At 41.9% G+C, this 27,831-nt stretch overlaps 1 protein-coding gene across 2 annotated transcripts; it reads left to right on the top strand.

Moving 5' to 3' along the window:
- Positions 1–97: 97 nt before the first annotated feature.
- On the top strand, positions 98–18,902 carry acin1a (apoptotic chromatin condensation inducer 1a). 2 transcript variants are annotated; one of them, XM_087832545.1, is made up of 18 exons: positions 98–274; positions 1,681–1,746; positions 1,928–2,039; positions 2,130–2,185; positions 2,295–5,078; positions 7,495–7,638; positions 7,789–7,874; positions 12,150–12,207; positions 14,659–14,698; positions 14,995–15,137; positions 15,258–15,401; positions 15,539–15,734; positions 16,088–16,233; positions 16,617–16,724; positions 16,834–16,941; positions 17,036–17,330; positions 17,416–17,516; positions 17,597–18,902. In XM_087832545.1, exons 1-18 carry the CDS (start codon positions 137–139, stop codon positions 17,924–17,926), a joined length of 5,055 nt encoding a protein of 1,684 aa, XP_087688671.1. In that variant the 5' UTR covers positions 98–136; the 3' UTR covers positions 17,927–18,902. The 2 variants fall into 2 exon arrangements, with proteins under 2 accessions (XP_087688671.1, XP_087688670.1); XM_087832544.1 differs by having other exon boundaries at positions 7,492–7,638.
- The last annotated feature ends 8,929 nt before the right edge of the window (positions 18,903–27,831 follow it).

Below are 27,831 nucleotides of genomic sequence, written 5' to 3'. Positions count from 1 at the left end.
GTCTGGGATTTAAAATGTTTCTAAACGTTTTATTTTATTTGATATTTGATTTCGGGGGGAAGTCGTCGGCGATGACGTGACGTCGATGAAGGCGTTGATCGTCGCTCTCGCTGGGAACTGACAAGAGGAACGGAAAATGGCGGACCTTGAAGACGTTACGCTGGACGGGAGACCGCTCCAGTCCCTTCGAGTAGCGGACTTAAAGGCCGCTCTCGAGGAGAGGGGGCTGTCGAAGAGCGGCCAGAAGAATACTCTCATCAAAAGACTCAAGGGGGTGAGTTTTACTGCGATATATGGTGCCACGGTCGCTGCAAGCTAACGTTAACGAAGAGACGGGCTGATGCTCTCTCGAGGGCCGACAACTGAGTATCGTTACTGCTGAGCGTAGTAGAGTTATCGAGGTTAAAGCTCATTCACCAGCTGTAAATGTCTTTATTTTGTCAGCGCTGTGGTTATGCAGTGCTGTGGCCCTGTAGAAATGTTCCAGCTACGGAAAGACTGGCACTTCACTCAACTTATCGGCTAATCCTAAACTGTGTCTCGGGTTGATGTTGTCCCGTTAGCTAGTTAGCTCTCCTGGCTAACGCTATGAGTTGATCAGTGGCCTTAGCGACTCGCTTGCTGCTGTGTATGCTGCTTTTAACGATGTGTACACTGCTCTTGTGAGTTTGTCCAGCAGATTAACATTTCACCACTTAGAGTTATTGAGAAGATCGACAACTTTTAGCGGCTAACCCGCAATTTTTAATTAACGTTCTTGCCATTTTTTGTTGGTAAACGCATTGGCTAGTTTTAGGAGTAGTTTCCCTCAAAATCTGCAGCAGGCCCGTGAGCTGCCGTTGGTCTTGAGCTTGTTTGTTTTTCATTGCGACAGATCGTCAAACCTTATTAAGATAGCTAGGGCGTTCTTTTCGTTTTGTTACTGGGTAGTTCCGATAGCATTATTTCACTGAGCCATCAACGCTTTACTGTGTGTTTGCATTGCGTTTATATAACCTATTACGCCAGACAGTGGCTATTTTCTCACAAAACCCAGAATATGTTGATTATTTTAGTCGTAGTTACCAGCTAACGTACTTGCAAAGCTCATAGAAAGCCATTAGGTTATTAACAGTTTCGTCCTACCAGCATCTGATAATGACAGTGACATTATAATGGACATAATAGCAATGTAAAAGATCAGCTATGTCTACGTGCAAAGTAATAGATCATGAATAAAGTAGTAGTAATAGTGCATAGATTTATACAAGGTGTTTCATTGGTGATCAATGAAATTTAAGATAAGTTGATCACTGGTTGGTGTTTGACCACAGCTTTAGAGTAACCTTGTCAATTATTGTTTGACAGACTCTCATGTCCTTTACCATCTTACATGGGAACATTGTTGCATATCATCCTCCTTCATTTGTCGACAAGTTTTGCAGTTTCTCACAACCGCGGGCTTTCTAAAAAAGTATCAAAGACAAAATTCTCCAAGTCTAAGATTATTACAAAAGAGGAGCAGCGATGCTTAAGGATAATTGTTACATTTAGTACACAGAAACTCATTATATTTTGTCAAGGGCGGAAATATCAGCGGATGTGATAAAACATACTACTGAATAGAGTGCAGTTACAAGGTTGTCCATGAAAGAGTGTTCTGCCTTTATTGCTTAAAAACATCTCTTATCTCACTAACAGGCTCTCATGCTGGAGAACTTGCAGAGGACCTCCACAGCTCATATTGGACTACAGCCAAACTCTCAGGTGTGAATCTCAAAGATAGTTTTAGTTTCATATAAAAGGCTGAAGTGTCTTGATAAGTGATGGCCTTTTATGTATATATGGCAAACCGTGCATTTACACAACCTCATAAATGTCTGCAAAAAGTATGCGTTATTAGCCTTGAGATCTTGCATTGTATTTCAAAATTTCTCTGTGTGTTTAGATTGGTGAGGAAATGAGCCAGAACAGCTTTATAAAGCAGTATCTGGCTAAGCAACAGGAGCTACTGAGGCAGCGTCTGGAGAGAGAGGCTCGCGAAGCATATGATACAAATGGCAAGTTGTGTTGAATAAAATACTGTACACATTATGGATGGTTATTGTAAAGTCTTGTGATTTTTATGTTTATTTCTCTTTTGTGAACAGAGCAAGAGGAGCACGCAGAAGTCAACAATAGTACATCGTGTCCTCCTCCAGCCCAGGTTAGATTGTACTTTCTCTTCTTAAGTGTTAGGTGTAAAAGTAACTTTCTGATTAAAATTGTGGGAGGGGATAATAAATAAATCTGTGCTCCCTTTCTGTTCTTGTCAGGATGTCACACCAGCATTACCTGAGCAGCACAAGCCAGCTGGCACCTCTGGTGAAGAGGGATTGTTGGGTGCGGTAAATGAGGGCCAAGCAAACAGAAACCAGGAGGCTGACATGTCCAGTCCACCTGCTTCTGGCTCTGTGTCCATGCGTGTTCCTGCCGCTGAGCAAAGGCCAGAGAGAGGCTCTGCATCCAGTGAAGTCCCAGGTGACAGCGACGATGACGACAGCGAGGATGGTGACGAGGACGGTGACGATGACGACTGGGACAGCAGTGCTCGAAGGAGAAACTTCAGAGAGCCAGCCAGGGGACCCACAACAAGGGAGAGGTCTGCAGCGTCCCGTCAACCGCAGCAGCAACACATCCCGTCTCTTTTGTCACCTCAACTCCGCCAGCCGACACCGCCTCCTTCCCCTCCACCAGAATTATCATTCCCTTTGCCTGACACCCCTAAACAGAGTCCACCTAGTCCAGATGTTCCCCAAGCCAGGCGTTCCCCCAGTTCTTCCAGCTCTGGTTCCTCCAGCGGTGGTAGCCGTAGTAGCAGCCCTGAGCCACAAAGGAGTGGACATGCTGAACGCAGGCCTGGCCCACTAACCCTTCTGGCACGTAAAATGGAGTCAGAAGGTGCTTTCTCCGGAGCAGGATGGCATGGCACTGATGGCGAAGCTGATAGGCAAGACAGCAATTCATCCTCAGCTACATCATTTCCTGGCAGAGGACCACCAGAGAGCCTGGTATCTGCCACCACTCACACCTCTAACACTGCAGAGCATGTACCATTTCCAATAATGCCAGGCACCAATCAGGGTGTTACAGGAGCACATTCAGCCCATATTCACGTACCTGTGAGTACGCTTGAGCCCACTGTGCCTGACGAGAGGGTCAGAGAGATGGAGTCTGACCTAGAAAGACAAGAGAAGCTGAGAAAACGTCGGCAAGATCGTACCGCGGCGGAAGAGCGAGAGAGAGCCCTAGCACTGGAGCGAGAAAGAGAGCAAGCTTTGGAGAGAGAGAGGTTTGAGCAACAGCAGGCCTTAGAAAAGGAAGAGAGAGAGAAGGCTTTGCAGAAGGAGAAGGAACTTGCTCTAGAAAAAGAGAGACAGGAGAGGGAGCAAGCTTTGGCTAAAGAGAGGGAAGAGCAAATGAGGGCCTTGGAGCTTGAAAGGCAGGCTGAGCTTCAAAGACTTAAACTTCTGGAGCAAGAACGGCTGCAGAGAGAAAGGGAGGAGAGGGAAAAGCGCGAGAGAGAAGAAATGGAGAGAGCAGCTTTGGAGCGTGAGCGAGAAAGGCTAGAAAGAGAAAGAGCTCTGGAGGCTGAGAGGCAGGAAAGGGAGAGGATTGAGAGAGAAGAGGCTCTGGAACGGGAAAGGTTAGAGAAGGAAAAGGCTTTGGAGCAGGAGAGGATAGAACGCGAAAAAGCCTTAGAGCAAGAGAGAATTGAGAGGGAAAAAGTCTTAGAGCAAGAGAGAATTGAGAGGGAAAAAGTCTTAGAGCAAGAGAGGATCGAGAGAGAAAAGGCTCTAGAGCTAGAAAGGTTGGAGAGGGAGAAGGCCTTGGAGTTGGAGAGAAGAGAAAGAGAAAAAGCTTTAGAGCTAGAAAGGCTGGAGAGGGAGAAGGCCTTGGAGTTAGAGCGAAGAGAAATAGAACGACTCGAAAGAGAGAAAGCTTTAGAGCGAGAGAGGATAGAGAGGGAAAAGGCTTTGGAACGAGAGAGGGTGGAAAAAGAGAGGGCAGAGAGACGGGCGGCTCTTGAACAGGAGAGAATTGAGAAAGAGAGAAAGGAAAAGCTAGAGAGAGAGAGAGCCCTACAGCAAGAAGAACTAGAAAGGGCAAGAAAAGAGATGGAGAGAGCTCTGGAGCAAGAAAGGGAAAAAGCTCTTGAACTTGAAAGGCTGGAGAATGAGAAAGCAGTGCAGAAAGAAAAGGAGGAGCGGGGGAGGAAGCTGGAGCAGGAGAAAGATAAAACTGGGGTGGCTGAAAAGGAGAGTGAGAGTCACCTTTCTCCATCCAAATGTGGCCTTGAGGCTGGTCTCACACCCCTGCCAACTCCTCACTCCCTCTCCACAGGACCCGCTGTAAACTCGTCAGCAGAGGCAGGAGACCGGGAACAAATCCATGCTCCAGAACCCCAGAGCGAAGGCCAAGCAGCAGAGTGTAGTGCAACCATTTCAACAACATCTCTTTCACCACACTCGTCATTTAAAAAATTCCGGTTCGTAATGGACCGAGCACAACCCTCATCCACGTCTATGGTTATTAAGCGGCCCCGTACATTTTCTGATAGCCCACAGCCTCGCTCCTCACCTGTCACTTCTCCCACCACTGTTGGGAAAGGACAGTCTGAAGGACATAGGCCCTCAGTTAAACAGGAAGATTCAGAGCTACGGACAAATCAGCAGGTTGCTGCTGCACCACCGGGATCTGTGAGGATCCAGTCTGAGGAGGACACTGCTGTTATTACTGAAATGGGTCCCAAAGAAGAAAGAGCCACAAGGCTAGTGTTGGAGGATAAAGAACAGGCAGCTTCAGGAAAGACTGAACAGGCTGCCAAGGAGTCCATCAAAAAAGTAAAAGAAGCTGATGAAAGCAAGGGTTTGTCAAGCTCAGTGAGTGGAGCGGAGCAGAGAGGAAGAGATTCAAAGAAGGAAAGGATACGAACAAGACAAAGATCATCATCCGATTCCTCTTCCTCAGAATCGGACTCTGGGTCCTCATCTTCTCAATCATCCGGTTCATCCTCGTCCTCTCAAGAGAAAAAGAACTCCACCTCCAGAGTTACAAAGGTAAGAATAAATGATCTGTCTCTCTTTGGCATTAATGCAAAGTTGTATTAAATCTATATAAACCAAACTAAATTCCAAAATGAACATATTTGGATAAATATCCATCACCTTAATAATCAAGGTATAACATCCACCTATGTTGTTTCCAGCAGTTGGACATATTCTGAATTTACATAGAGCTTGAACAATGGCACCATACACATTTGCGGTCATTAATCATGATTTGGCAATGGTATAGATGCTTGACTATTTACTTGTCACACTTGTGACTATAAAGTTGTATAATATACCAGTTTATTTATCTTAAATCATATTGTTGCTCAGATTGCATTTCTCCAGTCTGCTGAATTCTTTATGCTAAAAATTGTTTTTTATCATTTAAAAAGAAGGCTACTTTACTTTTAAGGGGATCTGTATTCATTGGGTGTAGTGGGCTCTCAGCAGAGTGGTATTAGTCTCTGATCACGGCAGGTGTTTTCTGGCAGTATCTCTGAATACAAGCGAGTGGGTACAATTTTTCAATGTAATTTTTTTTATCTGTTAAAACTGTCTGGTTTGTTTCAAGACGCTGTTGGCTATAGTTCCTTAGTTTAATACTTGTGGGGCTAAATCCAAAGTTGTGCTTGATGCATAAATAGCACAAGTCAGATGAAATCATCTGTATCCCTCTACTAATTTTATCAATCTTTAATCATCATGTGAGTTGCAAGGTAAATAAGAATAAAAGGTAACTCAAGACTGTTGTTGACTAGGCTAGTAACCAATTTTTATTTGGTGTAGTATTGTTTTTTTTTCCTCGTCAAACTTTGTTTTTACAAAAAGAAAAAAGAGAACTTCCATTTGCATCAGTCACAGCCTCACAGCCGTTTAGTAGTCTATTTGTTTATTTGCTGGGGTAACATTTCACTCTGTGTTGCCTGAAACATCACCATTAATGTTGATCAGTGTCTTAACAGTTAAACTACTCTCTCACCTGCTCAGTACAGTTAAGATACCTGGAGAATGCTAACCACTCTGTTGTGAATAGTAGCTTACTGCTTATTCTCTTATAGTTTTCTATAGTTTGGAGCTGTGTCTTGGGTCATTGTCCTGTAAGGCAATTGGCTCCAATCAAAGGCAATGGCTCACGCAGTTTTGCAAAAATGGAGTGATGGCTGTCCTTGTTCTACAACTATTTGATCCTGTGCAAATCTCTTATTTTACCAATGCCAGAGCACCCAAATTTCATCCGACATGACAGGTGTCATCAAACACCCCTTCAGGTTCTTTTACACATGTTCTTCTTTTTTTTCTACCCAGTCACCTCAAACTTGGAACTTTATGTTCAAAAGCTTTTCTTATTTTGTAATTCTTCAGTAGCTGTGCTTGCCTTGCCATCTTAATCTTTTCCTTTTATTGGCCGCTCTCAGATATAGCTTTACTTACCAACTCTAGTAATGATCAGCATCTTGGATTTCATTGATGTTGAGACTGGGGGTGGGGGTGGTTCTGCGGGTGGCTCTTTTTAGAGGCGCTGCTAATTTTGTTTAACAAACCAGTGACTCAGATCCCCTGTTCTGTAAATCACTGGGGCCCCTCGTTTTTTTGTTTTTTTTTTTTGTTTTTTTCAGTTTGTGTCGTGTGGTGGTCTTCTGTAGATTGTAAAAATATCATAAACATCCTTTCATGAAGTCGACAGTTTTTTCCTGTGTTTTTTTTTTAGGGGGGATAACAGCCTTTATCAAGGACAGAGTTTCAGAATCAAGCTATTTCCTTTGCTGTTTTGCTATATAGTCCTCAATTTTGCTAAGTCTGATAAAGCCAAAAAATTTGCTTCTTTAAAAAAAAGAAAAGAAAAAAGAAACAATAAATCAAAAAGATTTTAGTTGTGCACACATGGTGAAATATTTTTTTTCCTAATAATTAATTATGAATACATTAAAAGGATTAACAACCACTGAGGGAAGCAGGTGGAATGGTGTCCATCTCTTTATACTGCCACGTATTATTAAAGCTGTATATGTAACTGTGAGTACTTGCATGACTAGCCCTTAGCATAGTGGTTAGCATAAGTAGGTGCAGAGCCCTTGGAAAAGGGCTTCCAGAGAGATTTTGCTAAATCAAATATATACAGAGCTATATCCTGTGACCCGTGCTAAATAAAGGAGCAGACAAAAGCAGCTAGCAATAAAGGTTGTCATTTATTGTTTCCATTGATTTTTAATGAATAGAATAAAAAGATTAATTGCCATTTACCATTTCTGAATAATCATATTATTATAAATCATATTATTTAAACTGAAAATGTTTATTTTTTCAAAACTTACCATGCCTATTTTGTAAAAATAAATTCAAAGTAGACTTTATATATTTTCGCTCCAATGCAAAAGAAAATAAAAAAAAATATTGAACTGCTCTCTTTTTTTTCTTCAAGGAGGAGATATCTAAAAGAGATTCCTCAACACAGCACGTGGCGGCTCAGCATGAGGATGTAAAGAAATCCTCAAAAACCTCTCCCTGCAAAAGAGAGACGTCTGCAGAGAAGGCTAACACAACTGCAGATGGAGACAGTCACAACGTGGTAAGTTGCTTAGAATAAGTTCCCCAGAAGATTCACCTTGTCACAATATCTGTGTCAGAATGGGCAGGACTTTGATAATAAAATAGATTTGCAATAAATGAACCACACTGTCTGCTCTTCATCTTATTCCCTGCCCTTTAAAATTCCCAGGCACAGTTTTCCGAAGCACCGACTGGAGAAGAAAAACATGGGAAGAGAACAGACAGTGAGGAAGAGGAGGAAAAGGACAAACAAAGGTCTGGTTTTCAGTCCCAGTTTTCTGAAACATATCTTATACTTTGTTTGTGTGTCAGATTTACTCACTGGGATCAGTGTATTTGTGCTCTTATTAACATGCAAGTATAGAGGCTGTTAACAATGCTCAGTAACTATTTGACCTCTGCTGCATCATGAGTGGGGATTTGCCAGTTTGGCCCTGTTAGGTGGACGGTGGGCCAGTCTGTTCAAATTAGCTTTGTTGCTCTGTATACCACACAACACACCAAACACTAATGCACTCGCTGCTAATTGAAGAGCTACAGCAAAGGCTCAGTTGTTTAGGGGGTCTCCCCCCCCCCCCCCCCCCCCCCCCCCCCTCTTTATATTCAGTTTAAAACTGGTTGGAAAGATATATTTTATTTTTACTTTATATTCTATTTTTACAGAAAGTGTTGTTGTCAGCTAGATTAATAGTTTTCATTTCACCAGTCTCTTCAGCTCCATTCCACATGTGCCCGTGTGACAGTAGATGCACTTAGAGTAAACAGCAGGGAAAGAAGAAGCTAGTGGGACAGTAAATGACAGCCGTAGGCGGCAGGCTGATGCTCACAGTAAGCTGAAATGAGAGTAGTGCAGCTAATTAGGTGAATAAGAAATATAAAATTTAAAAAATGTATTTTGGTCCTGAAGCCATTTATCGTTTTATTTATAAATAAATATAGGAGTTGTATTTATTTTATGTATGATGTTCTCTGTACCTGAAGTGATGGTATTATAATTCTCAGAACTGGAAAAATTTGGACGGATAGTTCCTTAATTGTAATACAGTCAAAATAAACATTTCTTGAAACATGAATTGATTACATTGCTGTGGAAAGGTTTTCCACTTTCTGAAAAAACAAACAATGGATAAAATGGCAAAGAAGTTTCATCTCCTATGATACATTATGTCATTTAACCTCTTAAGCCCCAACGCCCCCCGATACGGGGGCAAAAAGCAGGAGATCAGGTAGGCTTGGGGCTTAAGAGGTTAAGGTTCTTAAGTCTAAACTAGGGACAAAACCAAAGTTGTGAATAGCCTTGATCTTCAGCCCCTCCGGTGGCACTGGAGTAAAATCAGACTTGAGTCTGTAGTGGAAATTGCTGCCTGATTTTGTATGTCAAAATTGTCAAGTAACACAGTTTGTCCCAAAATCCACAAATACAAATGAAAAGCATCGTAGAAAAACAATATGATACATGAGCAACATTGGGTAGGAAACCTTTTTCACATTCCAGTGCTTGCTTTACCCTTTTGTTTTACCTTCTTCTTAAGGACCTTTTAAGATATTTCAATAAATGAGCAACTGACTTTTATGTCTGTTCTTATTACAAAGAAAATACAAAAACAAAATGATAGAAACATGTATTTGTCAGGTTTAAAAATAAAAAAAATGTTTAAAAATTAAAAAAAAACAAAAAACCAAATTGTAATAAAATACTGGATTAACTCCACATAGGTCAACACATTCACCACTCAAAACATACAAAACTTCTAATAAAATTACTAGTAATAACCTGCCATGTCTGAGGCTTTTGTTCGATTCACTCATGTATAAAAACACAGGCATGTATGTGAATTTATCATGTTATTCATTGCTCTTGGGGGCGATCGTGGCTCAAAGAGTTGGCAGTTCGTCTTGTAACCGGAAGGTTGCCAGTTCGAGCCCTGGCTTGGGCAGTCTCGGTCGTTGTGTCCTTGGGCAAGACACTTCACCTACCGCCTACTGGTGATGGCCAGAGGGGCCGATGGCGCAATATGGCAGCCTCGCTTCTGTCAGTCTGCCCCAGGGCAGCTGTGGCTACAACTGTAGCTGCCTCCACCAGTGTGTGAATGTGAGAGTGAATGAATAGTGGAATTGTACAGTGCTTTGAGGGCCCCGAAAAGCGCTATATAAATGCAATCCATTATTATCTTCATTATATCAGTGTATATCCAGTGCATCTGGAAAGTACTGACAGTCCTTCACCTAGATGCTTGGTCCTTGTTTCCAATTTTGTCAGAATGCAGCCTTGGAATAAATTCATTTTCACACAATACCCCATTATGACAAAGTGAAAAAAAAGGTTGCTTGTAAATCTTGCAAATTTAATAATAACATTTTTTAACATGTACATTCACAGCCTTTTTCGTTTAAGCACGTGTGGTGGTAGTGGCCAGTTGATGAGTCGTGCTTGGTTTCCTCCACACACAAGAGGCTTGGCATTTTTTTCATCAGGCCAGAGAATTTTGTTTCTCGTGGTCTGAGAGTCCTTTGGGTGCCTTTTGACAAACTCTAGGTGGGCCGTTTGTGCCTTTTACTGAGGAGTTGCTTCTGTCTAATTGCTGGAGTGGTGCTGAAATGGGTGTCCTACTGGAAAGTTCTCCTCTCTCGACAGAGCAACACTGGAGCTCTGTCAGAGTGACCATCGGGTTCTTGGTCACCTTCCTGACTAAGACCCTTCTACCCTAATTGCTCAGATCGGCTGGGTGGCCAGCTCTAGGAAGAGACCTGGTGGTTCCAAACATTTTCCATTTACAGATTATGCATAATCACTTACTTATTAGCATCAGTCTTTGATTAACTCTTATTTACAGATATGCATTTTTCTTTCTATTGCAGCATGCAGATAACTAAAGAATATTTTTAACATAACAACGACATAATTGTAACTATAATGTAATTACTAAATTAAGTAAGAAGTAAGTAAGATGTTAATTCTAGTACTCTAGACAGTTTTTATTGTAAGTTTCATCAAGATGGATGATCAGTGTAAAAGAGAGGCCTACAATCATCATAGTAAGATGTCAGGTTGTTTCTCCCACAAAATATATTGTAGCTTTATTGTGCTTAAACTGTCCTTTAGGCGCAAAGCTAGTGAAATGACTGAAAGCTTTTTTTTTAATCTCATTATTTCATAAATATTTCAACTTAAAAAAACAACAACCAGAACTCAATGGTAAGAGTGGAGTAATTATTTTGCACATCGCTATTTACATATAGTGGAAAAAGCGCGTGAAAAAAAAGCCAGTTCCGTGGACATTGTTTTTTGTAATGACATACTGATGTGTTCACTTTAACGCTTCCATGATGTCATTATAATGAAGACCTGATAAAGACGGTGTAAGAAAAAAGGCTGGGCATTGAATTTCCCATCAGGCGATTGATGAGACTACCTTAAATCCGGCGTGCTAGAAAAGATGTGGGTCCTTTTTCTTTTTTTAATACAAGATCTTTTTTTTCTTTATTCGTTGCAACATGGCTGTGCTCAGTCGGCGGGTTTAGCAGCCTATGCCGGCCTTTGGCTCTCCACACCGCGGCTCAGCTAGACAGCGGGCGACACTTTGTCCGCTGCAGGTTTCGGTTGACAGCCGCTGCGGTCGTGGACGTATTCACAGAGGAGTAGTGTTCGGAGAGAGGAAGACAGCAGGGAGGGAAGAGAAGCGGTTTGTTGCGACGCAGTCGTTTTAACGGCAGTCGCAGTCTGTGTGCTGCGTGTGGAGCGAGCACGGCGTGGTCTCAGTGGTGTGAAGTTCCCCAAGTTGATTTCAGTCGCAATGAGTGGACTTGTTCGCGTGTGCTTTCACGAGGATGGTGTGACGACGTGAGGCGTACGCTCATTCGTCAGGTACCGTGTAGCTGTAGTGCGTGTCGGATCTGGACGGGCGCACCTTGGCTAAATAAGGAGTGTGGTAACTGCGTTTAATTTCTGTTTTATTTTTCTCGGCTCAGTTCTTTAACCCAGAGGGGGACGATAGCAGCGCATTTGATGTGGTCACCAACGTGTGATGCGGTGAAGGCGCAGTAATTTTAGCATCTGCTGGTTGCTGTTTGTGCATTACATTGGAGTGGGTCCACTTGCTGAGATTTTAACGCGTTTTTATGCTGTGTTGTGGTTCCTTGACAAGTGTTTGAGAAAACGTGAATTTTTGAATTATGATGGCAGTGTAATGACATTTAAAGGACTAAAGTATTAATTTTGCATGCACTGCCCAGCTACTGGCAATATTTACAAAGGCATATCCATTTTAAATCAGTTTTAATTTAGGAATCAATTAAGTTTCTGATTTTAATCCTTTTGTTCCTATTGCTAGGAATATTTTTAATACTTTATATTTGACATGTTTTTTGTTAAACATTTACATAGTGTTTTGATTGCTTGTGTTAAGCTATTAATTTAATATTTATAATATTTAATATCTTATGAGTGAGTTTTCTTTCTTCATACTGATGATCTTTTTTTTTCTTTTTACCTCTTTTCTTTGATGTGTATTTATTTTTAACAATATGCAGGCAGATGAAGGAGACTACCATGGCAGATCCAGAGAAATTTCAAGAAACCAGTGAGGAGGTAAGGCACCTGGAGAATCCCAAATCATTTCAGTTCTGAAGGCTTTCATTAATTAAGTACTTTGCAGGGGAGATGCAGTTTTCAGGAATGTTCCTTGTGACTAATTTACTAGTTGTTTAAACAAGAGAGAAAGCTTAGCTATTCATCTACTTGAAAAGACAGAAAACTCTGACTATATTAAAAACTGGACACAAATTGATCGACAAATTTCAACATTGGCCCAAAAAGTATTGCATGTGTGGTTGTGGAACTATATGAACTATAGTATGAACTATAACAATATGTCCTGCACCACAGTGCAGTGTGATTACTCGTGGGTTTAGTTCCAGTTTATTCTGACACAAACGATATTTATTTATTTTTAAACAGTGCTGAAGAACAGCGATGGTCCGCTGTCTCGGCTGTCATCTGTTTACTTTCCCCCCTCGCTCGTTACTTTCCTCCACAGAGATAGGTAGAGAGACGGAGGCATAGCTGGTGTTAGCGCTGCAGGCAACATGAGTGGCCAGCAGCATCTTTGAAATGGCAACTGCTGTTGTATAGTAATAATATAATAATACATTTAACTGGCAGCAGTGTTTAAACGTCTAGTCAATTAGTCACAGGCATCCATAATAGTTAGGGTTTTTTTTAGTGCACTTTTTGAATTATTCGTAGTTTTTAAACATGTTACATTTTACTGTAAGTATTTAGATTTTTGTTTTGTTTTTAAACAACAAGAAAGGGTCATTAGAAGGTTTAATGGGCCATTTTCAAACTTGGTAGTATGTTAACCTTGGGTACTGTCATAGGAACAAACAGCAAGGGTGTTTTCTCACTGTGGCTGATGTTTAAACCCCAAATGATTCCTTTGTTATAAAGGTGCTCATGCTTCTGCCATTGCCCCTATTGGTACCTGCGTACTACCTCTGGCACTACTGCTACTGCTGCACCTGTTCCACTGTCCCCAAGAATCCAGAGTTGACCACAGATAAGCCCCAAGGTCTGCACTACAGAGGGACACCCCTGGCAACAAAGTCTGCCTCATTTTCACCGATATGGCTGACAGAAAGTATTAATTGGACCAGAAGTTTTAAAAGGGGGGTTGGCTAGTCAACGTTGCCCACATCTTGCAGCCTGATTTTTACCAATCTAGCCCCACACCCTTAAAGTCTACAGCGAGAGCATGAGGAAAGAAGCTTGCTCACTTAAGCCAAGTTCAAGGCTGCTGTGAACAAGTTTAAAGAAGTTTTTTTTATTATTATTATTGTCAAAGACATTTTTTATCTCATAACGATCAAAGAAAGTGGGCATTGTGGATTATGACCTGGAGAATGGTATGAAGGACATTTGGATTTTTTGTGTATCTGTTGGAAGAGACATCTGCTGCTTGGACACTTTTTCAGATAGCTTAAAGCAAATATCTGGACTGCAAGAGGCTGGGAATGTTTTCTCCTGAAAAAGGACTTGCCATTTGTTGCCAGAGTTTTGCTATTTTGTGACTGCTTCTTAAATACAGCAGAACTTTTAAGTCAAACTTATGGAGTTGTTGCACAGTGACTGTTGACAGCATTCATTATCTGGTCTCAATTTAAGTGGACTGATCACTCTCTTCTGCCAGTATAAGTCTGCCACATCTTTAAAAGGACTAACATCTGAAGATGACTGCTTTGGCCAAGAACATTTCAAAGCCCAAACCCAAATGAACTATTGAACCCAACCTACCAGCCAGCAAGATTTCAGATTTTCATCCAGCCACCATTGATTGGACCCTTGTTCCCTAAATACAGTACATGCAGTCGTGATTGGGCCATATCCAAAACAGTAAGGATCAGGTGTCAGGGAATAAGTAGATGTTTACTCAGTGCTGTATTTCATAGCTTATTTTGAATGTGTTTAATATTAAGTTATATTCTTTTTAATCACTGATGGAGAATGAGCTTTGGATTTTTAATTGTGCCTCCTGCAGTTTAACAAAAATATTTCTAAACCCCTATTTGGTGATCTTGTGTCTTAGTTTACTTATAGCTGACTAAAGTAGTTAAATATTAGTTTTGTTGAACTAGTTGGAGTTTGTCTACAAACATTTAAAAAAAATAAAACATTTTAGTGCTTAAATTGAAACATTACAGTTTCCACTAGGTCCTTGGGTTTTTTTTTTGGGGGGGGGGGGGGGGGGGGGGGCTTGTTTTGTTTTGTTTTTGAGAAGTTCAATCTTTAAAAGTAAGCAATGTTTTCAAAAATCTACAGGTGTAGAGCTTAAAAAGTTAGGAGAACACAACATAAACAAACGCAACATAGCTTTCCGTCAATAAACAACGAGTTTTAAGGCGAGGTTGTTTTCAGTTCTCTTTACCCGCTTCTTGTTTTTATTCCACATTTTCTCCAACTTGACCATTTGTCTCATTCCATGGTGTCGGCGTCTCACCTCTCCCATGTATGTCGGGTTGTTTCTGTCTTCTTGTGTTTCAGAAATCAAAGGCCTTCTCAGCTCGTAAGATCTCTCTTAGCAGTGAGTACAACCTTTCACCTTGTTCCATTCTTTACTAACATTTGATTATTCATGTTGATATTGTGGCTTTTTCTCTTCATATTTGTATTAATCTATTTTACAAATATTTTTGATACGGGAGGTGCAGCATTGATACGCTAAGGTTTGAGAACACAGCAGCGTTAAAAAATTCTTAAATTTGGTTATTCAACAGAATATATAATTCATTAATCATTCAAAAGACCATTGTCTGTATATATATCCGGTTGATGTGTTGCATAAACGTCGAGCATTGTATTGATTCCATTACTTCCCAGGCAGTAAATCATCCCCGGGCACCAGCAGTGCAGAGGGTGAACAGGAGTCTGGGACAGTGGCTGGTCGCAAGAGGAGGTGGGGCTCCAGCACAGCTGTCACTGCCAAGAAACCTTCCATCAGCATCACCACTGACTCACTCAAGGTATTTGCAGCAAAGCATAATTTGTTTTACATTGTAGTTAACAGTAATTCTCACAGATGCATTGTAAACACTGTCTCGTAGAAAGCTTAACCATGTTGTTTCCTCACGCTTTGCCTGTAGTCTTTGATCCCAGACATCAGGCCATGTCTAGGACAGGAAGCAGTAGTTGACTTGCATCCAGAGGAAGCTGTCCTCTCTGGGGCTGATGATGAAGACAGGGAGCGCTCTGATCAGGACCTTCAGATTAGACGCACAGTTACACAGGTTACTGTTGTTAGTGTTTAACTACTGATTAACCTGACGCTAGTATCTTCACTTTCATTAAGTGTAAAGTGCTCTTTAAGCTTGTTTGAGGTTATCTCTCAGTTGATGATTGCTTGGTGTGATATCTTGTATTTAAGGTGGTGCATTCAGAAAGCCAGGAGAATGGGCAAAGAGAAGCAAAGAGGAGCAGACAAGAGGAGGCAGAGGAAGATGATCTACAGGTAGACCAAGAAAGGACAAAGGCTCATGAAGAGCAGATGGATACCTCTATTCCTGTAGCTGTTGAAACTCATTCACCAACACATACCAGCCATGATGTAGAAATCAACACTGGTAAGATATCCACCGTAAGATGGCTTCTCTGCAGAAATAAATTCATCAGAATTAATTAATGTATTCCTGAAATCTAATTTTCATATTACCTTATGTTTAAGAAAGCCAAATAGGTGCATAACAGAAAGGCTGACAGAAAGACTTGAATGATTCTTTATATGGTTTCAAACAACTCTTTTCAGTCGGTGCTGATTTCTGGCATGCCATCTTGGGTGTAGCAATTCAAATAGTTTAATTATTTGACACTCAAACATACAGACCTCTTGCCTCGGTAAAGGAAAATATGTTCTATTATAAGAACTACAAAGACAGTGATGTAATGGAGACACTTTACTCACTGTTTTTCATTCTAGTGACCCCCAGCGACACCCTCATCCGTCGCTCCATCAGCCAGCAGAAAACAAGTGTTTCCATCACAATTGATGACCCTGTTCGCACGGCTAAGCAGCCCTCGCCACCTCGCGGAAAAGTCTCCACTATTGTTCACATCTGCAACCTGGTGAGAGAATAGGACCCATGAACAAACCCATGTTGGGCTCAAATTTCTAAAATATGAGCTACAAGACATGGATGTTTTTTCTTTCTTTCTTTTGGGGTTGATTTTAGATTTTTATTTATTTATTTTTTGTTGAGGTATAAAACTTACACAATATATTTTCTTCTACTGTCATAGACCCAGTTAATTTATAATAAATCAAATCAATTAAGTTAAAAAAAATAATTGTATGGAAAGGTTTCAGTTTTTCCTCTTGTAATCTTGCTGACTTCTTATTGCATGTGTTTTTATTTAATTGTTCCACTGTGTTTATCTTGTTTGCAGTGTGTAAATTGTTAGTAGTCGCACTTTATTCATGTTGTAATGGAGTCTGTGACACTGTTCAGGTGAGGCCATTCACTCTGGGACAGCTTAAGGAACTGCTCAGCAGAACTGGCAGTCTGGTGGAGGAGGGCTTCTGGATTGACAAAATCAAGTCCCACTGCTATGTCACTGTAAGTTATTAAAAGCATTGAGTTATATATCTGCAGCTCAGACTGCTTTTAGACATTGGAAGAATTTTCTCTCTCTCATGGGTCCCCCCACTATACTTTCCGTGTCTAGTATTCAAGTGCAGAGGAGGCAGTCGCCACACGAGCAGCTCTTCATGGCGTGAAATGGCCACAGAGCAACCCAAAAGTTCTCACTGTTGACTTCTGCCAGCAGGATGAAGTAAGAATTTATTTTTGTTTTGAGTTTTTTTTTTTCCTTCCATAAGTGTTAAATGTTTGGCTATCTGTAATCTGAACATGTCTCTGCCCTGTAGTTGGACTTCCACAAAGGTTTGGGTGCAGGTGACAAACCTGGAGCAGAGGAACATGGTCCTGGCTCCGGCCGTGGTCGAACATCGGGCCTGCCCTCTCTCCTTCCTGAGCGAGATCAGTGGGCTGAACGGGAACGCGAAATGGAACGCAGGGAGCGAGCTCGAGCAGAGCGGGAGTGGGATCGCGACAAGGTTAGAGAGTTTGGAAAACACGGAGAAGAGAAGGAGGGAGGTCCTCGAAGGTCGCGATCAAGAGAGAGGCGACGCAAGGAGAGGGGAAAGAGCAAGGAGAAGAAAGGTAAGACATGGATTTAGACTCAGTGTATCGGGTCCGCTGCCAGAGGCCTGTTCTCTTGTCTAATGTTGTGTGTATTCTCTGTCAGAGAAAATAGCCGAGGATCCCCCTGCAAAGCTGCTTGATGACTTGTTCCGCAAGACTAAAGCTGCTCCTTGCATATACTGGCTTCCACTTACAGATGAACAGGTGACGAAACAAACCACTTCATACCTTTTGGGGGTTTTGGGGGTTTTTTTTAAGTATTTTTTTTTACATTTTCATTGTAGTTTGCCCAGCGGGAAGCTGCCAGAGCAGAACGGGCAAAAGAACGTGAGAAACGGCGAAAGGAGCAAGAAGAGGAGGAGAAAAAAAGGGAAGAGGAGCGCAAGGAGAGGGTGAAAGCCGGAGGAGGCACAACAGAACGCAGTGAGGGTGAGAAAGAGAAGGACAGAGAGAGAGACAGAGGTCGAGATAGAGACAGGGAGAGGGAGAGAGAGAGGGAAAGGGAGAGGGAGAACGACAAACGCAGGGATGGCTACCGTAGGCCCGGGGGCAGCGGGGCGGGCGGAGGCCGACGCTCACGCAGCCGCAGCGAACCACGAGAAAGGCGGCGCTAATAGCCAATCAACTGATGGAACTGTCCTAGAGACCGCCCTCCTCCATTTGCCTTTCACTACATGTACTTTGTTACAACTAAGACCCAACAGAGGACCAACCGATGTCGCTACCATCTCTCAAATTGTCATCTTTTTTTATTTTAAAGCACATTTACACCTACACACATTTATGCTTTAAGGGGACCATGATCTTTTATTTGCAGTGTTTCTCAGAGCGCTGTTCGTGGCGTTACTGTCAAGGTTTGATATTTTTCTTTCTACATTTGCCTCTTTTTCTTCAGTTTTTGTCTTGACAGCATAGCTGTTTGACTCACTGGGTAATTTTGATTATTTAGCCCAACGTGCTCCATTTGCCCCATAGTGTGGGTGCCAATTATGATTTGCAGTCACTTGTTGTCACCTCTGTGTTTAACAATTTGGATGAGGAATCCTTTTGTTGCTGCATGTAGTACAAGGCTCCTCCTGCCAGTCCTGCCTAAAGAGAAGACTCGGTCCTCTGCAGAGAGGACTGCATAAATCAGACAATACTGAAATAGGTGTGTTTGGCTTTTTGTACAGACTTAAGATTACTTCAAATCAAGTCTTTAAATGAGGCAGCTCTGGGGTATTTTTAAACAAGCGTGGAATAACTACTAAGGCAATGCAGTGTTCCTCTGTCTCTGTTAAGAGATGAGTTTATTCTCTGTGGGAGAGAATCTGTCTGTCACAGCTGACACAGATTATGTTTATGTCCTTATTGATTCTCCTCTTCTCCCTTTCCTCCTCTTCCTCCAGTACTCTGACCCCGTAGAGTCAGTACAGGCCTGAGAGGGGAGGTTGCATTATGAGTTTTCTCACCAATGGTTTAATTTTTTTTTATCTTTATCATTTTAGTACAAAGATTTGTTTTTTGTTTTTTTGTTTTTGTTTTTTTAATTTCTTCTTGAGTACGCCTATCAGTGGTGAATGTACAAATAATAAAAATTGAAATTTGAAATGACTGTGACGTTTCTTTCCGTTCTCCATGCTGATTGAGTTTGAAGTCAATTTTGTTTCTCTGTGATAACAGTTAAAAGTACTGTAGAGATGCAATACTAGGAATATGTGACTTCAGCAGTTATCCTTGGAATCCACAAGGTGTCAGTCACACCATGCTATGGCTCAACTCATGTATCACTTTGGAAATGAGAATGATCTAATGCTATTGGGTGACTCAGATTATTACTTTTACCTGCTTTCTTAGTTGTTACAGTTTACCTACTTTACTAGCTGTCTTTGTGTCGCCCTGACTTTCTTTCTGTCTTTATTGTAAATGTGTCCACATTTCCCCTCTTCAGTTGCTTTGTGCCATCTCTCTGGTCTTGACGTTTATCCTGCAGAGCTCAGCACTGCTCCTATGTAATTACAGCCTTATGGTCGCTGAGCATAACATTTTTTTGCCCTGATACAACTCAGTGTGGCTGGACTCTGCGAGGACCAGCAAATCGCTTGAGCTGGCATCTCTGGCAGACCAAGAGCAAAGTTCTAACTGGGGCAGCAAAGCTGGATTGACAAAGTTTCATCTGTAATGATGACATTTCACTTTTCAAATTCCACCCTCTCTCACACAAGAAAGCTCATAAACATCAAACAGTTCAGTATATAGTAGTTTATATTTAAGTATAATGACATTTTATTTACGTGGCACTTGCATAGTCTTACTGATCACTCAAAGCAGTTATGACTGCAGGTTGGATATTTAACCATCCATTCACACAGCAACTTCTAAACCATTTATCCTTGTCCAATTTGGAATCTCCACTTAATCTAACATGCATGTGTTTGGACTATGGGAGGACCCCCACACAGACACAGGGTGAACATGCAAACTCCACACACAATGGCCTCAGCTGGGCTTCAAACTAGGAGCTTCACATCACCATACCAGCTCAGGGGCGGGTCTGCAGTACTGGCCAAAATATTTTAAAAAATCATGTCAGCCTTTTGAACACTGGATTAAATAACATACTGTATTTTTCGCACTATAAGGTGAACTTAAAATCCTTTAATTTTCTAAAAAAAATAATCGACAGTGCTTTTTTAATCCGGTGGCCATATGTATGAATTCTGAATGTGCTTACTGACCTCGAACCAATTTTATGTGGTACACTCAAAAATATGTCAAAAAATGTTTTAGTACGACTTTTGTAAGCAATTATAGCTTGATAGATTGTCGGAGCATTACGGCTACCGTAGTCAGGACCCTCGCGGAGTGATCTGTTGCCAACTTAGCGACTTTGTCGCTTAGCTACCAGCGACAAATCTGGCGACTTTTCCTGGTGTTATTGGAGACTTATTTATGATGACTTTTTGACGTGAAAGCGCGTATCGCTTTTACTCTCAACAAGCAGCGGGTGCTGCCATGGGCACCTCGCCGTTCCAAAGCGCTCACGGGCAGAGCGCTATCAGGGCAGAAGACGTTCACACCTATGCGTCCAAACAGCAAATGAATCGCGCATGAGCGAAGCCGCTGCTCCCGCACTGACTGTAAAGCAGTCAGTTCTTCTTCTTATGCTGTTTTGTGGATCACAAGACTTAAAACTACTTATAAACACACACACACACAAAGTAATTCCACCAGAGTGCCTATTTCGGGTCACTTTTGCCGGTCCAAGGCCGAGTAAAGGAGCAGGGTTGGAATTGTGACATTAATAAAACAATAATTGCTAAAAGAAATTTAATTTGTAGTTCTAAATAAACTCTAACTGCATTTAGGACGTTTTTTACTCACTTTATGTCTCTTCCACGATGTTATTTCTCTCTCCAAGGTAGGTAGGTTACAATTACATTAGCGCAGACCTTCCCAAAGTGTGGGGCCCGCCCCCTAGGGGGGGCGCAGAGCCATTACAGGGGGGGGGACAAGACGCTTGGACACTGCTAGCACAGCCACAGAAAAGCAAAGCAGGAGCTGAAGCATCGCTGAATATTTTTCCAAACCAACTTCATTCTAAGCCAAAGACTAGAAAATATGGTGAAGCATATCTTCCCTTTGGCATCACCTGCACAAGTGCCGAGGTAGGTCTCCCCTGCAGAATTGGTCTTTCCTTCGTCAGGAGCACGCCCTGGACTTTTCAAATCACGGGCAAACAGTATCCCAGATTTTTAGTTCACAAACACTTGTTGTAATGACTAACTACTCCTGACATTTTGGAGATGTTTGCTCTTTATACAGTAAAGTTACAGTGGGAAACAAATAATATCAGGCTGATCCTGCCACGATTTGTTCCCTCGGTTCAAATCACATACAAACATTGTCCCATAGTTGTTTATGTTTTTAAACCCATTTTGCACAGAGAGGCATTTTTTTTGAAAAATGTATTGATAGCAATGTTTAATATTATTACACAGGAAAAAAAAAAACAACTACACGTAAATAGCCTCTGCCTTTTTAAATAGAGGGACAGTAACTGCGTGTATATGTAAGCCTGTAAAACTGAAGATAGTCAGATTAACAGTAACAGTATTTCGTCTCTATCTGCCATTCTGCAATTCCTCTCACGTAAGCAATAACATGGCGCACTGCCTGACGTGAAAAAAAGGCACATACCTTTGACGTTGTGTGATGAACTCTGTATTCCTCGTCCAAACGTAAAAGCAAAAAAAGAGTTTTAAAAATTCTCAGTTTTCGGTGATTCGAAACGCCGTTTATGTGTGGACGAAACAGCTGCATTTTCAAAAATACCTGTGTAGGTGCAGACATAGCGTAAAAGAGTTAGTAGTTTATTTTATTACTACCTGTCATTTATTGCAGATTACTTGTATTTGCTTAGTTGTTTACTAAATGTTTGAGGTGTGAAATAAACGCAAATGAGCAAAATATGGGTGTGTGTGGTTGGAGAATGTGTTTGTGCGTGTGCGCGTGCGCGTGCACGTGGGGGGCGCAGGCATTTTTCCTGTAAAACAAAGGGGGACCCAGCGAAAAAAGTTTGGGAACCACTGCATTAGCTCGACAAATTAAGCAAATTAGGCGATGATGTCATTTAGCGACTTTTAGGACAACCAATGGACTATGTGCACGTTAGCATATGCTACTTCCGGTGCGGAAACTCCTGTGGGGAGCTTTGTTTCCGGTGTCCTATTCGCGCCCTGTTTACGGTCCAAAACAAGTTAAGCAAATAAATAAATAAAGCGGCGATTCACATTTCTATAGATGTCTCGGGCATTTACCCAATATATCTGTAAATGATGTTCATCGACTTGTCAATATTTTCCCCCCACGCCTCAGGGGAAAAGAGAAAAGTGATTCAAATGTTATATTTCTCAGCTGTCCCTCGTTTATCGCGGGTGTTATGTTCTAAAAATAACCAGTGATAGGTGAAATCAAGTAGCCAATTTTATTTTTTGACGGTGCAAAACGTTTCGTGGACATACAGCACTGCACTTCAGAGTCACACTGCTAGCGATAGATGCAGCGATTCTGTACAGGAGAGACGGAGGAGATCGTCTGCAGCGATCAGGACGCAGGACGTAAATAAGCCTGCAAACTTGCACTAAAAATCTGCGAAACAGCGAGGTGAAAGGTGAACCGCGTTATAACGAGGGACCGCTGTAATTTTGAAGGTAAGTCACAACATACCCTTCGTAAATACTAATGTACCAGCAATCATTAATTTTTTGTGTGGCTTTTTTTTCACGGTTTGTTAACATGCTGTGTAGGTGTGTACTTGACTAGCTGATATCGACATAACGGGAAACACCTGGTTTGACTATTGTTCACCTGTAGTTTGAATGCTGAACATTTGCCTGTTTAAATCATAAGACCAGTCACTATACAGAGATGTGCTTCTGAATGTGGACGATGTGTCTTCTGCTGCAGTTCTGCTTGTGTTTAGTGATGTAAACAACTGATCGATCTAAACTCTTTAAACGTCAAAATTGATCATTAGATTTTTATGACACAGCAGTGGTGAGTGTTCCCACCTTCTGCTCTTTGTAACTTAACGCGATCTTTCCGTTTTCGAGTTGTGGACATGATTTTGGAGGATATCTTCGCAGTAGCGATTGGCCGCAAAGTAAAGCTACCGGAAATGTACAACCCCACATCCGGTCTCAAACCAGGAAGTTAGCATTTTCTCGTGCACAGGGTCCATAGCGATTTTCCTTACTGAGCCGTTGGCAACACTGGATCTGGGTCCAAAACTCCGTCTGATTCAGGTCCCAAAGTCAAATGAGCACTGCGGTGACACTGAGCGTTAAAAACTGTCTAAATTCTGTCATCTTTAATAAAATGATCAGCGTTGCTCCTTTACCAGGTGTAGCAATTAAGTTTAACATCCAGGCATCTATGAAAACAGAATCTATTAAATTTAACGGAGTTAGAAGTTAGCAGGAAGTTAGCTCGCTAGTTTACACCTAAACATGATATACCATGTTCTGACCGAGAGATTTCTGAAAAAATTAATACCTACAGCTCTGCTATCACTTCCAACATAAATGAAGACAGAAAACTAAACAGCAGTTACTTTTCTGGGGTTACTGAAGTTGGACTAGCTGGTATATAATGATGTGCTACGTGATCGCTAGCGACACAGCTATGTTAGCATAACATAAACAGTGCAACTGGAGGATGAATATTAACTTTTTTCTACTCGATAAAAGTTAATGTGAGGGTTCCCGATGGTTAGGGACAAATACAACCGCATGGCAGGATGCTGTAAACGGACCAAAGGTCAGTCAGGAGAACAACTGAGATAATCCATTCACAATACAACGCTAGTCATCAATGTACTGCAACAACATGGGAATAGAGTCGCTGCCAGAGAGTTCAGCATTAATGAATCAGTGGTATGCAAGTGGCGGGAGCAAGAAGAATGAGCTGAGTAAAGTAAAGTAAAGCTTGGTTTCGCGTAATAGGCCTTATAATCCGAAAAATACAGTACCTGTAAACTGTGGGGAGACATTTATTTTAAGTCTACAGTTTACATTCACTCTTGTACTGTTGATAGAAAATACTGATTGATTAAACACACTTTAATATTACCTCTCCACTGAAATCTTATACAGTAACCAGTGTATGGATCTGTCCAGAAAACTGGCATCACCAAACTGAGCTGAACATCTTTACTTCATCCACAACCAGTCTGCTGGAATGGAGTACTATACCCTAAAAAAAAACCCCTCTTTTACTGCCATTTTTAGGCCATCAGCAGCTAAGCCACTGAATGTTGCTTTAACCTAAGTTGAACAGAGATCTCTGAGTTTAAGTCGTGGCTTCATAACTTTAGCCAGCAGATCTGAAGTGAAGTGGCTGGACTGTGCAGTGTCCACATATGTAGAGATGACTCAAAACAATGTTTCTACAGCTGTGAGTCTTTTGCAAAGCTGCTAACAGCAGCTGGAGGACCACAGTAGAGGTCGGGTCACTGGTAAAACCCTGTCAGCTGAGCGAGTCCGCTCTTACCGTTGTTTAACTGGCAGTAAGAACAATATGTTTTCGCTCTGTAAGCAGTCCCCCTGACTGCCCTTCTCCTCCCCTCGTCACTGTAACCACATAAGGTATTCGTATCCACCGCTGTTAGGATCTTGGCACAAAGAAATGCCAGGCTCCCCTTTCAAAGGCGATGTCTGATGTGGCCTTTCTGATCTCTGCGTGATTCACTGACTCTCCTCAAAGAGCATTTCTTGCTTTTTTATCCCGTTCCCCTGGTTTCCTCATCCTTACTGTCTTTTGCACGTGCGTACTTGCTGATAGCAGTTTCCTTGTATTCTTTATTGACAGGAAGCTGACCCCGGCCACCTCATATCATGCGAGAAGAGGTTTGTGAGAGTTTTAACACTCCTTGAAGTACAAAATTCCCTCAGTATAGATCCACACAACCCTTCCCCCTCCTCTTCAAGTCCTTGCCTCCTTTCAGCCCCCTCCTCTTCTGTACGATGACATGTACTGTATATGCTTATGGAAACCAGATGTGGCCTGTTGTGATGGAGGAGGCAGTGAGTTAGAGAAAAACTAAGCATGAGTTTGTATGCTAGTTCATTAGCACGCTGCAGGAGATGTGGGAGACTGAAGAAGAATAAGGAGTTGCGGTTGTTTTGCTGCTTCACTTTGGTGATTTAAAGTGCTCAGATAGCAAATGTATGCACATTTGTGTGTCATGGGAAAGTGTGTGTGTGTGTGTGTGAGTGTGTGTGTGGAGGGGGGGGGGGGGGGGGGGGGGTCCTTGTGGCTATAGCTGGGTCGGGGCGAGGGTAGTCTGGTTTTGTAGAGCCTGAATCAGCATCTTCTATGATGTAGGTGTTTTCCTGCAGTGCTTGGGAAAACCACGCCACATGAGAATAAGAAGTGCATTAAAATGTTGATTATTCAACTTCCTTTTTTTCACTCATACAGCACCTCACTCTGACATAAAAAAAAAGAAAGTCCGGAGCGACTTGAACCACCCATTTCAAAGTGCAGATGTTGTGATAAGTGTAATACAAACAGGCGTGTTGAAGCACCGATGGGCCAGAGTCTGGCAAAACTGCACGATCAAGTAAACGAAGATCGTTAAAGCGAATGCCTGACGCAACGCCAAAATATGTTTAAAGGGAAGTTTTTTCCATGCATAGCTCCATGTGTAGCTAAATGGAATATTAATATGGAGTTGAAATGGGAAAAAAAGAAGCATAAGGTATTAATCTCTCTTCCCGTGGCAGTGTATGCCACAAATAAACTGTGTGCACGACCGCTTGGGAATACTGCGGAGTGCCTTATTTAAAGGTCAACATATTTTGTGTGATAAAACTATACAAGAAAGCAAAGATAACAGCACCAATGGACCTTTTTAGCACACTTTTGGCCAGAAGCACACAGGTTTAGTAGATAACCTCAACAATGACTGCTCTCTATTCACACTATTTCAGCTGGATTGAATGGGACGGGTACTGAACAGGCATGGCTTTAAAACTAAAGGAGCTGCTCGACTGAGGTGTTCTGTCTGCATTTGCCTACATGCAACTCAATAAAGCTTGGAGTTGGCCTAAACTTAGACTAGATCTCTGTTACATTCTGGCAGCCACAGGCATCTTCCACACAATAAAACTGTTTTCTAACATCCCAGGCACACAGGCTGGTGACCATCTGGCAACCGCTGGTTTCTAGGGAAAAATAAGTATTCCCCAGCGAGTCTGCAAAAGCTTGGTGGCAGTCGCAAGGTGAAGCTGATCTTAAAGAAGTGTACGATGCTGCGTGCAAAAACCTCCGTCCATTTGCTGCAGACCTGTTATGCACATTTTTCCTGGTATCGGGTCACAGTGGGGTCTTTAACCCTACGTGACTGAGGCCTATAAGATGCAGGGAGATTACATCATAGGAAATGCAGAATGCTTTATTCTTAGACGAGTTTTGGCGAAGGACGTGGTGATCGCGGTGACGCGATTGCCACCATGTGTCTGTTTGTGTAATCCTTGTGTGCGAATAAGAGAAGTGCAGCATGTGACTGAGCTTCAACTGATGCAAATGAAAACCATGTGTAACCTATTTAGACACTCACCAGCTGCCACCTTTCTGCCCACATCCTTGTTACCAGGCAGAATGCTGTTGCTCATCGTTCTTTGTCATTCAGCGGGGAACTCGCAATTATGGTGTAATGGCTATTATGGAACACAATAGGTCCAAGCAAGACTTCCCCTCTTTGGGAGTTTTTCTGCATTCATCAGCCTACAGGCCACCCAGCTGAAAGAGGGACAGGAAGTGTCCAGCTCGGAGAAACATAAAACATAAAGCCAGCTTGTTATTGAAACCTGCTGACTTAAAAACTTGATTGAATTAAAGAAGGAGATTAAAATAGTACATGGCTTTGTGAAGTCATTTTGCAGACAGTGAAGAAAAGCTCTCCGGTTACACACACAGAAAAGAGGACTGTGGGGAAGAATTATGCTGAAGCATTTCTTTTCTCTTGCAGTCTGCAGTGTCAGCTGGGTAAAGAGAGAAAACATCAAATGTTGACCCACAGCTCAGGGTCTGACTTGTGAAGAGGACCCCAGAGATAAGCAGAGCAAGTAAAACAGTGTGTATAAAGATATTACACTAAAAATCCATTAGAGGAAACTACTCTTAAACACAAACAAACAAACAAATAACACTTTTTCATGTTTATTGTGTTTTTAATGTCTTTCATCTAGATAAAGTTAAATTAAAATGAATGAAACGCATCCTAAAAAAGAAAAAATCCCATCCCCCATTCCCTCATTGCCGTGTCCTGCTGTGTGTCTGGCTCACATGATGCAGTTGGAATTCCAGATGTTGTGCATGGAATTCTGCTCCATATCTGGCTTCCAAATGTGACTTAACCATCCTCACTCCTCCTTCATCTCCTCCCACAGCAATCCTCGTGACTTCTCTCTTAAGCTCCAAGTCTTCAAAACACTGCAGCGAGAAGTGGAGAAGAACGGGCGCCCAGAATCTCTTTAACACAATAGGAACAGAGCAAAAGTGCACAAAACCCTGTCGTTGTTATCATAGCAAATCATAGAAGCGCTGCCTTCCCGGCTTCCACCCTCACCCACTCTTGTTCTGTTGCAGTCAGTCGTCTTTACGGCGTGTCTCGTGTCTGTATGGCAGTTGTTCATTAGTGGAATCATTAAGGAGTGGGGAGACGCCTAGGCTTGCTGTTTGAGCATTTATTGGCTCGTGTTGGACGGGGGTTCACACAAACACAGTGGATAATAGACAAGTACAGGCATTTATAGTTTTTCAGAACATACATGAGTGCTTGTTTGTGCCAATGTGCTTGTCAGGACCTACATTAATCAGATTGTGAAACTACTTTTCCAACTTCAAAGTCTTGATAAGGAGTTTGGAGGACTTGGCATGCTTTTCCTTGTCATCTTATACTTGCAGAGGCTATGTGGTCCTCATAAGAATAGAAATATACCCAAGAACACACACACATGCACACCCTCTCCCT

Source organism: Neolamprologus brichardi, chromosome 18 (assembly GCF_056152115.1).
Source record: "Neolamprologus brichardi isolate AB-2024 chromosome 18, ASM5615211v1, whole genome shotgun sequence".
Lineage (NCBI taxonomy): Eukaryota > Metazoa > Chordata > Actinopteri > Cichliformes > Cichlidae > Neolamprologus > Neolamprologus brichardi.
The sequence above is the reverse complement of the archived record's forward strand: the minus strand, read 5'-3'. Positions and strand labels throughout refer to the sequence as shown.

Coding starts and splice junctions, on each gene's coding strand:
- acin1a (XM_087832544.1), top strand. CDS start 137: ATGGCGGACCTTGAAGACGTTACGCTGGACGGGAGACCGCTCCAGTCC. Junction 275..1,680: donor TCATCAAAAGACTCAAGGGG/GTGAGTTTTACT, acceptor TCTCACTAACAG/GCTCTCATGCTGGAGAACTT. Junction 16,725..16,833: donor AGTCCCACTGCTATGTCACT/GTAAGTTATTAA, acceptor TTCCGTGTCTAG/TATTCAAGTGCAGAGGAGGC.